At 45.4% G+C, this 13,859-nt stretch overlaps 1 protein-coding gene across 1 annotated transcript in view; it reads left to right on the plus strand.

Moving 5' to 3' along the window:
- AGMO (alkylglycerol monooxygenase) overlaps positions 1–13,859 on the plus strand; it is a 375,267-nt gene that overhangs the window by 243,748 nt on the left and 117,660 nt on the right. The window contains exon 8 of the mRNA XM_063925088.1: positions 3,419–3,498. Within this exon, the coding sequence (XP_063781158.1) occupies positions 3,419–3,498 (80 nt within the window). The remainder of the gene's footprint in view (positions 1–3,418; positions 3,499–13,859) is intronic.

Raw genomic sequence — 13,859 nt, forward strand, 5'->3', positions numbered from 1 at the left:
GACGATCTCCTGATAAAGGCGAGGTCCAAAGAACAGTTGGTAGTGGGGGTAGCACTCTCTCGGGAAGTGCTACAACAGCACGACTGGATTCTCAATATTCCAAAGTCACAGCTGGTCCCGACGACACGTCTTCTGTTCCTGGGAATGATTCTGGACACAGACCAGAAAAGAGTGTTTCTTCCAGTGGAAGCACACGAGTCCTGAAAAAAAAAAAAAATGGTAGCTTCGTACGAAGCATAATTCCATTCGGAATGTTCCACGCAAGGACGTTCCAGTGGGACCTTTGGGACAAATGGTCTGGGTCCCATCTACAGATACAACAGCGGATAACCCTGTCGGCAAGAAACAGGGTGTCGCTGCTGTGGTGGCTGCAGAGGGCTCATCTACTAGAGGGCCGCAGATTCGGAATACAGGACTGGGTCCTGGTGACCAAGGAGGCCAGCCTTCGGGGCTGGAGTGCAGTCACACAGGGAGGAAATTTCCAAGGAGATTTCGCTTCACATAATTATTCTGGAGCTAAGGGCCATTTACAATGCCCTAAGCCAAGCAAGGCCCCTGCTTCAGAACCAGCCGGTACTGATCCAATCAGACAACATCACGGCGGTCGCCCATGTAAACAGACAGGGCGGCACAAGAAGCAGGATGGCGATGGCAGAAGCCACAAGGATTCTCCGATGGGCGACCTACACCCGGGAGAATGGGGACTTCTTCCAGAAGTTTTCCAAATGCGGGTAAACCGTTGGGAATGACCACGGGTGGACATGATGGCGTCCCGCCTCAACAAAAAGTTGAAAAGATATTGCGCCAGGTCAAGGGACCCTCAGGCGATCGCTGTGGACGCTCTAGTGACACCGTGGGTGTACCAGTCGGTTTATGTGTTTCCTCCTCTACCTCTCATACCCAGGGTACTGAGAATAATAAGAATGCGAGGAGTGAAAACCATACTCGTAGTTCCGGATTGGCCAAGAAGAGCTTGGTACCCGGAACTTCAAGAGATGCGGGCAGAGGACCTTTGGCCTCTGCCGCTCAGACAAGACCTGCTGCAGCAGGGACCCTGTCTGTTCCAAGACTTACCGCGGCTGCGTTTGACGGCATGGCGGTTGAACACCGGATCCTAAAGGAAAAGGGTATTCCGGAGGAAGTCATCCCTACCCTGATCAAAGCCAGGAAGGATGTCACCGCAAGACATTATTACCGCATTTGGCGGAAATATATTGCTTGGTGTGAGGCCATGAAGGCCCCGAAGGAGGAATTTCAACTGGGTCGATTCCAACACTTCCTGCAAGCAGGGGTGACGTTGGGCCTCAAATTGGGGTCCATCAAGGTCCAGATTTCGGCTCTGTCGATTTTCTTCCAGAAAGAACTGGCTTCACTGCCTGAAGTTCAGACTTTTGTCAAAGGAGTTCTGCATATTCAGCCTCCTTTTGTGCCCCCAGTGGCACCTTGGGATCTCAATGTGGTTTTGGCATTCCTGAAATCACATTGGTTCGAACCACTTAAGACTGTGGAATTAAAATATCTCACGTGGAAAGTGGTCATAAGATGGATAGGGCAGAATTGAGGACTCGTCCTCAGTTTCTCCCGAAGGTGGTCTCAGCTTTTCACTTGAACCAACCTATTGTGGTGCCTGCGGCTACTAGGGACTTGGAGGATTCCAAGTTGCTGGACGTAGTCAGGGCCCTGAAAATTTATGTTTCCAGGACGGCTGGAGTCAGAAAAACTGACTCGCTGTTTATCTTGTATGCACCCAACAAGCTGGGTGCTCCTGCTTCTAAGCAGTCTATTACGCGCTGGATTTGTAGCACTATTCAGCTGGCGCATTCTGCGGTAGGATTACCGCAGCCTAAATCAATAAAAGCCCATTCCACAAGGAAGGTGGGCTCATCTTGGGCGGCTGCCCGAGGGGTCTCGGCTTTACAACTTTGCCGAGCAGCTACTTGGTCAGGGGCAAACACGTTTGCTAAATTCTACAAATTTGATACCCTGGCTGAGGAGGACCTGGAGTTCTCTCATTCGGTGCTGCAGAGTCATCCGCACTCTCCCGCCCGTTTGGGAGCTTTGGTATAATCCCCATGGTCCTTACGGAGTCCCCAGCATCCACTAGGACGTCAGAGAAAATAAGATTTTACTCACCGGTAAATCTATTTCTCGTAGTCCGTAGTGGAAGCTGGGCGCCCATCCCAAGTGCGGATTGTCTGCAATACTTGTACATAGTTATTGTTACAAAAATCGGGTTTTGTTGTGAGCCATCTCTTCAGAGGCTCCAATTGTTATCATACTGTTAACCGGGGTTCCTATCACGTGTTATATAGTGTGATTGGTGTGGCTGGTATGAGTCTTACCCGGGATTCAAAATCCTTCCTTATTGTGTCAGCTCTTCCGGGCACAGTTCCTAACTGAGGCTTGGAGGAGGGTCATAGGGGGAGGAGCCAGTGCACACCAGATAGTCCTAAATCTTTCTTTAGATGTGCCCAGTCTCCTGCGGAGCCGTCTATTCCCCATGGTCCTTACGGAGTCCCCAGCATCCACTACGGACTACGAGAAATAGATTTACCGGTGAGTAAAATCTTATTTTTTAAAAGAAAAACCTTTGCGTGCAGCCATACAATCCATCTTTGAGTAAACATGCCCCTCCAAAGCAACGCTCACACCACAGATCAGTGTAACCTAATGAATAACATTATACAGTATGTAGTGCACTTATAGTAATTAATCACCGGCCGCAGGGACAATTGAGCAATAAACACACAAGTACCACTTAAGCATAAAAACATCAAAATTCAATTTCCTTTGGTGGTGATATATTTCAAGTGAGAAATTTCCTGTTTTCGATTAAATACCGCTGTGGCTGTAAACAGTCCCTTGTAGTGAAATACATAATTTACCGAGTGGAATTTTTTCTTTCTTTTAAAACTTTTTTTTCTTCTATGCTTTATCCTTTTTTTTTTTGCTTGTTTTTTTTTTGTTCGGTTTTCTTCTCTGTTTTTCCCCTATGATAAATGAGATACCAACTACTGTAACTTTGATCTTATTACGAGACTTTGGTGTAATTATATATGATTGCTTGCGTAAGAACTCATCAATATTCAGGCTACAAACACCCAGCATTTGTTAAGCTTGGTGGATTATGATACTTGGCAAATGCCGCGGCTCGAGCTGGAGAATTTCCTACTGGCTCCCGAATGACTGAGCTGCAATCAACATCATGAAATTATATATACGAGTGATAGATTACTTTATCCTATAAATAAATTTTAAAGGATCTAATTATATGCATTTGTTTACTTAACAACGCCAACACAGTGTGAATAGAAAGTCAGCAAATTACGTGGAGGGGGAGATTAATTAAGCGAATAATTGTGTGCTATTAGTAGTAAAAGATTAATGTTATAATTTTCTGTTTTTTCTTTTTTTTCAGGAACGTTTGTGCCGGAAAAAGATAAAGTTGTATACGGCCTGACGCATCCGATTAATACGTTTGAACCTTTCCAGGTCCAGGTAAAATAATTTATTTAAAAGTGTTTTCAGGCCAAGAATTACCTCACAAGACCATACCCTACCCACTATCTCTAACGTCCCTGCCATCACCAAAGACCCCCATGGGCACATAATCTGTAGCATCCACATGCCAAATATGTGCACCAACTCACTAGCTCCGCCTCCAACAGAATATAAAATATATACTGCATAAAGTATAAAAGGAATTTAAATTTAAAGCTAATTCTGCATTTGCAGCCGTTCCACAAGTATATACTTTCATATTTATAACATCTAGAAATGTACAGAAGAACAACATCCAAAACCTACAATTTATGGGTAGATTTATCAAAACTTGTAGAAAGATAAAGTAGACAGAGATAAAGTATTAAGTTAGCCAATCAGAACCTGTTATTTTTCCAACACAACCTGTAAATTAATAGGAGCTGATTGGTTAGTCTCTCTCCACTTTATCTCTCTCAAAGCATTGATAAATCTCTTTAGTACGAGGTGGAGTTATTTTGACTGTTGTGTGTATACTAGTGTGGCTTTTTCTTCATGTGACAAATCAGAATTTTACATTTCCAAGGAGTGACGCATCTGATTAACTAGAAATTGCCTGTGCTTATTGGATCTGACTCAGAAGTAAAGTGACATTTTTATATAATGGTATTCTGCTCCAGTCTGGGGCAGATTTAGAGAGGAGAGGGCTGTGTGTCTGTCAGCGGGCACAGTGCCAGAGTCTACTGTGCATGTGTAAGTCTCCGGGGAAATGGTGCCTGTGCCTTATTCCCGGGGACATATCTGCTGCACATGCGTGAATCACTGGGAAAAGAGCAGCTGCACAGTTTTCCTGGTGATTTATGTCACCAGCGCCAGCAGCCACGGTACTCCAGAGGGGTAAGTATTTTTATATGGGTGCAGGGTGTGACCATGCAGGAGCTCACATGGCATCATTGCACCAATCATTTGTCAGTTAGCATATCCTTCAACATGACCCATTCCATCAGGTACAAAATGCTCTGTTCCTGGATTTCCTTGCCAGTGGCAGTTGCAGAGATGAGGCTGCAGCACAGTCCAAAATTCAACTAGGGTAGCCGCACCAACTGCCAATAGGTCCCGGCAGGCAATGTTTGGCAGTTTGTGGTGGCAGTTCCTGTGTCTCCTCTATCTGAATTTTGGACTGTGCTGGAGCCTCCCCTATCTGAATTTTGGGCTGTGCTGGAGCCTCATCTCTGCAACTGCCACTGGCAAAGAAGCTATGGGCAACACTTCTACCAGGAACGGTTCAAGAGAGGAATGGGTCCATGTGCAGCCTGTGCCAGAGTCTACTGCATACAGTATGTGCAAATCTCAGAGACAATGGGGTATATTTACTAACATTCGTAATTTTCGGAAAAAGGTCAAAGTTCAATCACGAATGACATCGAAAGTGTAAAACTGCAACTTTTTGAATTTATTACGCCTAATTTACTAAGCTGTCGTATTCGGATTTTTCATTTGTTCCGATGTCGATGTCATTCGTGTTTTTTCCCCGTTTTTTACGGCAGTGATTAGCAAAACACTGCCGACTTTATCACAATGAATCTCGGCCGGATCTGTGTGATCCGTGCTGGGGTTCATTTTTTTATTTTTTTTAAATAAACACTGTAAAACGGAGAAAAAAAATGCGTGGGGTCCCCCCTCCTAAGCATAACCAGCCTCGGGCTCTTTGAGCCGACCCTGGTTGCAGAAATATGGGGAAAAAAATTGACAGGGGTTCCCCCATATTTAAGCAACCAGCATCGGGCTCTGCGCCTGGTCCTGGTTCCAAAAATACGGGGGACAAAAAGAGTAGGGGTCCCCCGTATTTCTAAAACCAGCACCGGGCTCCACTAGCTGGACAGATAATGCCACAGCCGGGGGTCACTTTTATATAGTGCCCTGCGGCCGTGGCATCAAAAATCCAACTAGTCACCCCTGGCCGGGGTACCCTGGGGGAGTGGGGACCCCTTCAATCAAGGGGTCCCCCCCCCCAGCCACCCAAGGGCCAGGGGTGAAGCCCGAGGCTGTCCCCCCCATCCAATTGGCTGCGGATGGGGGGCTGATAGCCTTTTGTGAAAATGAAAATATATTGTTTTTAGTAGCAGTACTACAAGGCCCAGCAAGCCTCCCCCGCATGCTGGTACTTGGAGAACCACAAGTACCAGCATGCGGCGGAAAAACGGGCCCGCTGGTACCTGTAGTACTACTACTAAAAAAATACCCCAAAAAAGACAATACACACACACCTTGAAAGTAAAGTTTTATTACATGCATCCACACAAACATACATACATACTTACCTTATGATCACACGAGGGTCGGTCCTCTTCTCCAGTAGAATCCATGGGGTACCTGTTGAATAAATTCTACTCACCAGATCCAGGGTACCAGGCTCCTCGGATAATCCTTTTGTAATCCACGTACTTGATTAAAAAAATAAAACGGAGACCCGAGCCACGCACTGAAAGGGGACCCATGTTTTCACATGGGTCCCCTTTCCCCGAATGCCAGAAACCCACTCTGACTGATGTCTAAGTGGGTTTCTTCAGCCAATCAGGGAGCGCCACGTTGTAGCACCCTCCTGATCGGCTGTGTGCTCCTGTACTGTCTGACAGGCGGCACACGGCAGTGTTACAATGTAGCGCCTATGCGCTCCATTGTAACCAATGGTGGGAACTTTGTAGTCAGCGGTTGACCGAAAGTGACCTCACCGCTGACCACAAAGTTCCCACCATTGGTTACAATGGAGCGCATAGGCGCTACATTGTAACACTGCCGTGTGCCGCCTGTCAGACGGTACAGGAGCACACAGCCGATCAGGAGGGTGCTACAACGTGGCGCTCCCTGATTGGCTGAAGAAACCCACTTAGACATCAGTCAGAGTGGGTTTCTGGCATTCGGGGAAAGGGGACCCATGTGAAAACATGGGTCCCCTTTCAGTGCGTGGCTCGGGTCTCCGTTTTATTTTTTTAATCAAGTACGTGGATTACAAAAGGATTATCCGAGGAGCCTGGTACCCTGGATCTGGTGAGTAGAATTTATTCAACAGGTACCCCATGGATTCTACTGGAGAAGAGGACCGACCCTCGTGTGAACATAAGGTAAGTATGTATGTATGTTTGTGTGGATGCATGTAATAAAACTTTACTTTCAAGGTGTGTGTGTATTGTCTTTTTTGGGGTCTTTTTTTAGTAGTAGTACTACAGGTACCAGCGGGCCCGTTTTTCCGCCGCATGCTGGTACTTGTGGTTCTCCAAGTACCAGCATGCGGGGGAGGCTTGCTGGGCCTTGTAGTACTGCTACTAAAAACAATATCTTTTCATTTTTACAAAAGGCTATCAGCCCCCCATCCGCAGCCAATTGGATGGGGGGGACAGCCTCGGGCTTCACCCCTGGCCCTTGGGTGGCTGGGGGGGGACCCTTGATTGAAGGGGTCCCCACTCCCCCAGGGTACCCCGGCCAGGGGTGACTAGTTGGATTTTTGATGCCACGGCCGCAGGGCACTATATAAAAGTGACCCCCGGCTGTGGCATTATCTGTCCAGCTAGTGGAGCCCGGTGCTGGTTTTAAAAATACGGGGGACCCCTACTCTTTTTGTCCCCCGTATTTTTGGAACCAGGACCAGGTGCAGAGCCCGATGCTGGTTGCTTAAATATGGGGGAACCCCTGTCAATTTTTTCCCCATATTTCTGCAACCAGGATCGGCTCAAAGAGCCCGAGGCTGGTTATGCTTAGGAGGGGGGACCCCACGCAATTTTTTTAAAGAAAATAACCACTTTCCCACCCCTTCCCACTGATATACATGCACGGATCTCATGGATCCCTGCATGCCTATACAATCACGGATTAAAAAAGCAGGTCTGTTTTATTTTAGCACTTTTTTACGAGTTGTAATTTTTCACGGCAGTGTTTTATTTTTTTTTGCTTTGCACTTCTTAGTAAATGACCGAGATTCATACTTAAACAGCCGCGTTTTGACCGATGGTGTATTCATTCGTAATTTTTTTCTTGGACTTCCAAAAAATTACGAATGCCCTCATCACTGCCGTGATTATTGCTTAGTAAATTACCGAGATGACACTTTGATGAAAAAACGGCATCTCGGTCAAAATCGGGACCTTAGTAAATATACCCCAATGTGTGTATATATATATATATATCAAAACTTGTTGATGATAAATCTGAAAAGTGGCTTGAAAAACTTACTGCACAGATCGACCGGTACAGGACTGACTTAATAACTTTTAAGAAAAATAAGTTGGAGACTGTTCATAACGATTACCGGAGCCATACGGTATATAGATGGCTCACAGGAGAGTCCTTGAGAACATCTAGACAACGTTTCCCGGCTAATAAACATAGGACACCATTTTCTGTTGATTCTTCCTATTCATCCTCTGAAACGGAGAATAGTGAACAACTGCCCCCTAGTGGTCAGGCTTTTTTAGGAGCCCGACTGGATCCCACGGGGATTGGTGGCAACAGAGGTGGAAGAGCCGCACAATGCGGGGCAAAAGTAAGAAGGGGAGGAAGAAGGAAGTAATGGATACCAATAATGTATTTAATCTGTCGAAATACATTTTGTCTCCAGCTGAGGAATCTGTATTGTCTTTAGGGCTTTCGTTTGTGCCCACGTTTAGGCGTGATGAGTTTGACTCTCGTGTGGATCTATACAAATTAGGCCGCAAATTGAGACTTAAGGAATTTTTCAGAGACACAGGGGAATCTGATGTTAGTACTAACAAATTTTGTTTGACAAAATCCAGTGGCTTTGATCCGGTATCAACCAATTCAAGCATTAAAACTTTTTTAAGGATGGTTGAGAATGATTTGGATGTATCCACTAGAAAGTCAAACTATTATTACAACTTATCTTTTGAACAGAGAATGGCCATTAAGTCTTTACAAAATAACAGTGAGATTGTAATACGCACAGCAGACAAGGGTGGGGCTGTGGTGGTGTTGGACTACCAATATTATCATGATGATGTTCTAACACAATTGAGTGACACTGACACTTACTCCAAGAGAAGGTCTAATCCAATGTATGAGATAAAGTCTAAAGTGGATGCATTGCTAGCAAGAGGAGTAACTAGTGGATATCTTGATGAACACCTGGTGAGAGTTTTAACAGTGGAACATCCAGTGACCCCAATATTGTATTGTATCCCTAAGATACATAAATCGGCCGATAGGCCTCCAGGCCGGCCAATAGTATCTGCAGAAAATTCGGTACTACAACCATTAGCTAAGTATGTAGATTTTCTATTACAACCTGTGGTTGTTAGTAGTAAGAGCTACATACAGGACACTGGTGACTTTTTGGATAAGCTGACTCAAATAGAGGGTTTACCAGCTGATTGTGTATTTGCAACAATGGATGTGGCATCGTTGTACACTGTCATTCCCCATGATCTTGGTGTTCTGGCTGTGGAACGAGCATTGTCTGTTTTTGAATTCTGTGGCCCTCCAGTTGATTTCGTTTGTGACATGATTCGAATCATTCTTACACAAAATCATTTTCAGTATGCAGATTGCTTTTATGTGCAGAATGCTGGGACCGCGATGGGTTCGAATTTAGCGCCTGTGTATGCTAATATATTTATGACCCAGTATGAAGAGATGAACATCTATCCCATCTTCGGTCCCAGCATTCTGCACTATTATAGATATATTGATGATATTTTCATCATATGGAAGGGCTCCTGTGATAGTTTCAAAGACATGGTATCTAAGCTTAATGGGCTTTCTAGCCCTATTCGTTTTACATGTAATGTTCAATCTGACCGGATAGAGTTCCTTGATGTTCAGGTGTTTAGGGATGGAAATCGGATAGGTACTACCCTATACCGTAAAAGTACGGACAGGAATACATTTTTGTATTCCACGAGCCATCACCCTGATTCTCTCAAAAATGGTTTGCCAATCTCCCAGTTTTTGCGCGTAATGCGTAATAACACACAAACAGATCTACGTGAAGTACAACTTATGGAGATGGCTACCAGATTTGAGGAAAGAGGGTATGGATCTGGAATGATCAAGAAGGCCCTTAAAAGGGCACGTTTTATCTTTTCGGGTAGGCAAAAACCCACAGGTCCAAAACCGTTGGATAGAATGGTGGTTACCACTCAATATGACATCACTGCTCCCACATTTGCAAGTTCGGTGAAAAAGCATTGGCCCATTATTGCAACCGACAAAGCATTTCAAAAAGTTGCGAAGAAACCATTAATATCTTTTTCAAGAGGTCCAAATTTGAAACAATTGTTGATGCAGCCTATGAAGAATTTTAATAATAAACCAAAGGCCACTTGGCTCACTACCCGGAGGACGGGTTGTTTCAAATGCTCTGGATGTACGACATGTAATAGCATGTTAACAGGAAAAGTGTTTGCTCATCCGCACTCTGGGAAGAAAATTCCAATTAAACATCAAGTCACATGTACATCGGACTTTGTCATTTACATCTTACTGTGTCCGTGTGGACTTTATTATGTGGGCAAAACCACTACCACCTTTAGGGAAAGGATGGCAAACCACCGTCTTTCTATCCGGCAGGCAATTTTGAACCAAAAAAGTGATAAACCGGTGGCTCTGCATTTTTTTCAAAATGGACATCAACTAGCAGCACTAAAGTGCATGATTATAGACCACATCCCTAAATTGGCTAGAGGCGGTGATCGAGGGAAAAAGTTACTTCAAACTGAATCTCGTTGGATACATATGTTGGACACTAAGTCCCCAAGGGGATTAAATGAGAGTAATAACTTTCGATGCTTTCTTTAGGGCTATATTATGAAGTGACATTTCTACTTTTTCATTATTTTTTTCATTTTTATTTTTATTTTTATTTTTTGTTACATATATGATCTGCCTCTATTTCGTGCCCACTGTCCTCAATAGGATTAATTAATTTTTATATATTTTTTTGTTTTTGTGTTTTTTCAATTTTTTGTTATTTATACTTATATTTTTGTTTGGTTGTTTACTGTTGATTGTCATGTTTTGCACATCGCATTTCAGGGTGGAATCATAATCCAGTAGCCATATCTGTGGGCAGACATTTAATGACATATACAATTTTGTTATGTACATGGTATTTTATCATATTTAAGTTCCCATTACTTAGTCTGCTTGATCAGGTTTTTCGGATTGAATATTTCTCTATCGTCCTAAGTGGATGCTGGGGTTCCTGAAAGGACCATGGGGAATAGCGGCTCCGCAGGAGACAGGGCACAAAAAAGTAAAGCTTTACTAGGTCAGGTGGTGTGCACTGGCTCCTCCCCCCATGACCCTCCTCCAGACTCCAGTTAGATTTTGTGCCCGAACGAGAAGGGTGCAATCTAGGTGGCTCTCCTAAAGAGCTGCTTAGAGAAAGTTTAGTTTAGGTTTTTTTCTTTACAGTGAGTCCTGCTGGCAACAGGATCACTGCAACGTGGGACTTAGGGGGAAAGTAGTAAACTCACCTGCATGCAGAGTGGATTTGCTGCTTGGCTACTGGACACCATTAGCTCCAGAGGGATCGAACACAGGCCCAGCCGTGGAGTCCGGTCCCGGAGCCGCGCCGCCGACCCCCTTGCAGATGCTGAAGCGTGAAGAGGTCCGGAAACCGGCGGCTGAAGACTCCTCAGTCTTCATAAGGTAGCGCACAGCACTGCAGCTGTGCGCCATTTTCCTCTCAGCACACTTCACTGGGCAGTCACTGAGGGTGCAGAGCGCTGGGGGGGGGCGCTCTGAGAGGCAAATATAAACCTTATACAAGGCTAAAAATACCTCACATATAGCCCATAGGGGCTATATGGAGATATTTAACCCCTGCCTGACTGGAAAAATAGCGGGAGAAGAACCCGCCGAAAAAGGGGCGGGGCCTATCTCCTCAGCACACGGCGCCATTTTCTGTCACAGCTCCGCTGGTCAGAACGGCTCCCAGGTCTCTCCCCTGCACTGCACTACAGAAACAGGGTAAAACAGAGAGGGGGGGCACATTAATGGCTATATATATATATATTAAAGCAGCTATAAGGGAGCACTTAATATAAGGATATCCCTTGTATATGTAGCGCTTTGTGGTGTGTGCTGGCAGACTCTCCCTCTGTCTCCCCAAAAGGGCTAGTGGGTCCTGTCTTCATTAGAGCATTCCCTGTGAGTTTGCGGTGTGTGTCGGTACGTGGTGTCGACATGTATGAGGACGATATTGGTGTGGAGGCGGAGCAATTGCCAAATATGCAGATGTCACCCCCCAGGGGGTCGACACCAGAATGGATGCCTTTATTTGTGGAATTACGTGATGGTTTATCTTCCCTTAAACAGTCAGTTGAGGACATGAGGCGGCCGGACAATCAATTAATGCCTGTCCAGGCGCCTCAAACACCGTCAGGGGCTGTAAAACGCCCTTTGCCTCAGTCGGTCGACACAGACCCAGACACGGGCACTGATTCCAGTGACGACGGTAGAAATTCAAACGTATTTTCCAGTAGGGCCACACGTTATATGATTTTGGCAATGAAGGAGACGTTACATTTAGCTGATACTACAGATACCGTAAAACAGGGTATTATGTATGGTGTGAAAAAACTACAAACAGTTTTTCCTGAATCAGAAGAATTAAATGACGTGTGTGATGAAGCGTGGGTTGCTCCTGATAAAAAGTTGATAATTTCAAAAAAGTTATTGGCATTATACCCTTTCCCGCCAGAGGTTAGGGCGCGCTGGGAAACACCCCCTAAGGTGGACAAGGCGCTCACACGCTTATCCAAACAAGTGGCGTTACCCTCTCCTGAGACGGCCGCACTTAAGGATCCATCAGATAGAAAGATGGAAGTTATTCAAAAGAATATATACACACATGCAGGTGTTATACTACGACCAGCTATAGCAACTGCCTGGATGTGCAGTGCTGGAGTAGTTTGGTCAGAATCCCTGATTGAAAATATTGATACCCTAGATAGGGACAATGTTTTACTGTCGTTAGAACAAATAAAGGATGCATTTATCTATATGCGTGATGCACAGAGGGATATTTGCACACTGGCATCTCGGGTGATTGCTATGTCCATTTCAGCCAGAAGAGCCTTATGGACACGACAGTGGACAGGCGATGCGGATTCAAAACGTCACATGGAGGTTTTGCCGTATAAAGGGGAGGAGTTATTTGGAGTTGGTCTATCAGACTTGGTGGCCACGGCTACTGCCGGGAAATCCACTTTTTTACCTCAAGTCACTCCCCAACAGAGAAAGGCACCGACCTTTCAACCACAGCCTTTTTCGCTCCTACAAAAATAAGAGAGCAAAGGGCTTGTCGTACCTGCCACGAGGCAGAGGAAGAGGGAAGAGACACCAACAGGCAGCTCCTTCCCAGGAACAGAAGCCCTCCCCGGCTCCTGCAAAAACCTCAGCATGACGCTGGGGCCTCTCAAGCGGACTCGGGGACAGTGGGGGGCCGTCTCAAAAATTACAGCGCGCAGTGGGCTCACTCGCAGGTAGACCCCTGGATCCTGCAGATAATATCTCAGGGGTACAGGTTGGAATTAGAGACGGATCCTCCTCATCGTTTCCTGAAGTCTGCCTTACCAACCGTCTCTTCCGAAAGGGAGAGGGTGTTGGAAGCCATTCACAAGCTGTACGCTCAGCAGGTGATAGTCAAAGTACCCCTATTACAACAAGGAAAGGGGTATTATTCCACTCTATTTGTGGTACCGAAGCCGGATGGCTCGGTAAGGCCTATTCTAAATCTGAAGTCCTTGAACCTCTACATAAAAAAGTTCAAGTTCAAGATGGAGTCACTCAGAGCAGTGATAGCGAACCTGGAAGAAGGGGACTTTATGGTATCCTTGGACATCAAGGATGCGTATCTACACGTTCCGATTTACCCCGCACACCAGGGGTACCTCAGGTTCATTGTTCAAAACTGTCACTATCAGTTTCAGACGCTGCCGTTCGGATTGTCCACGGCGCCTCGGGTCTTTACCAAGGTAATGGCCGAGATGATGATTCTTCTTCGAAGAAAAGGCGTATTAGTTATCCCATACTTGGACGATCTCCTAATAAGGGCAAGGTCCAGAGAACAGCTGGAGACAGCTTTAGCACTATCTCAAGAGGTGCTAAGACAACACGGGTGGATTCTGAATATTCCAAAATCCCATTTAATCCCGACAACTCGTCTGCTGTTCCTAGGAATGATTCTGGACACGGTTCAGAAAAAGGTTTTCCTTCCAGAGGAAAAAGCCAAGGAGTTATCCGATCTGGTCAGGAACCTCCTAAAACCAGGAAAAGTGTCAGTACATCAATGCACAAGAGTCCTGGGAAAAATGGTGGCTTCTTACGAAGCAATTCCATTCGGCAGATTCCATGCAAGAATA

Source organism: Pseudophryne corroboree, chromosome 5 (genome assembly GCF_028390025.1).
Source record: "Pseudophryne corroboree isolate aPseCor3 chromosome 5, aPseCor3.hap2, whole genome shotgun sequence".
NCBI lineage: Eukaryota > Metazoa > Chordata > Amphibia > Anura > Myobatrachidae > Pseudophryne > Pseudophryne corroboree.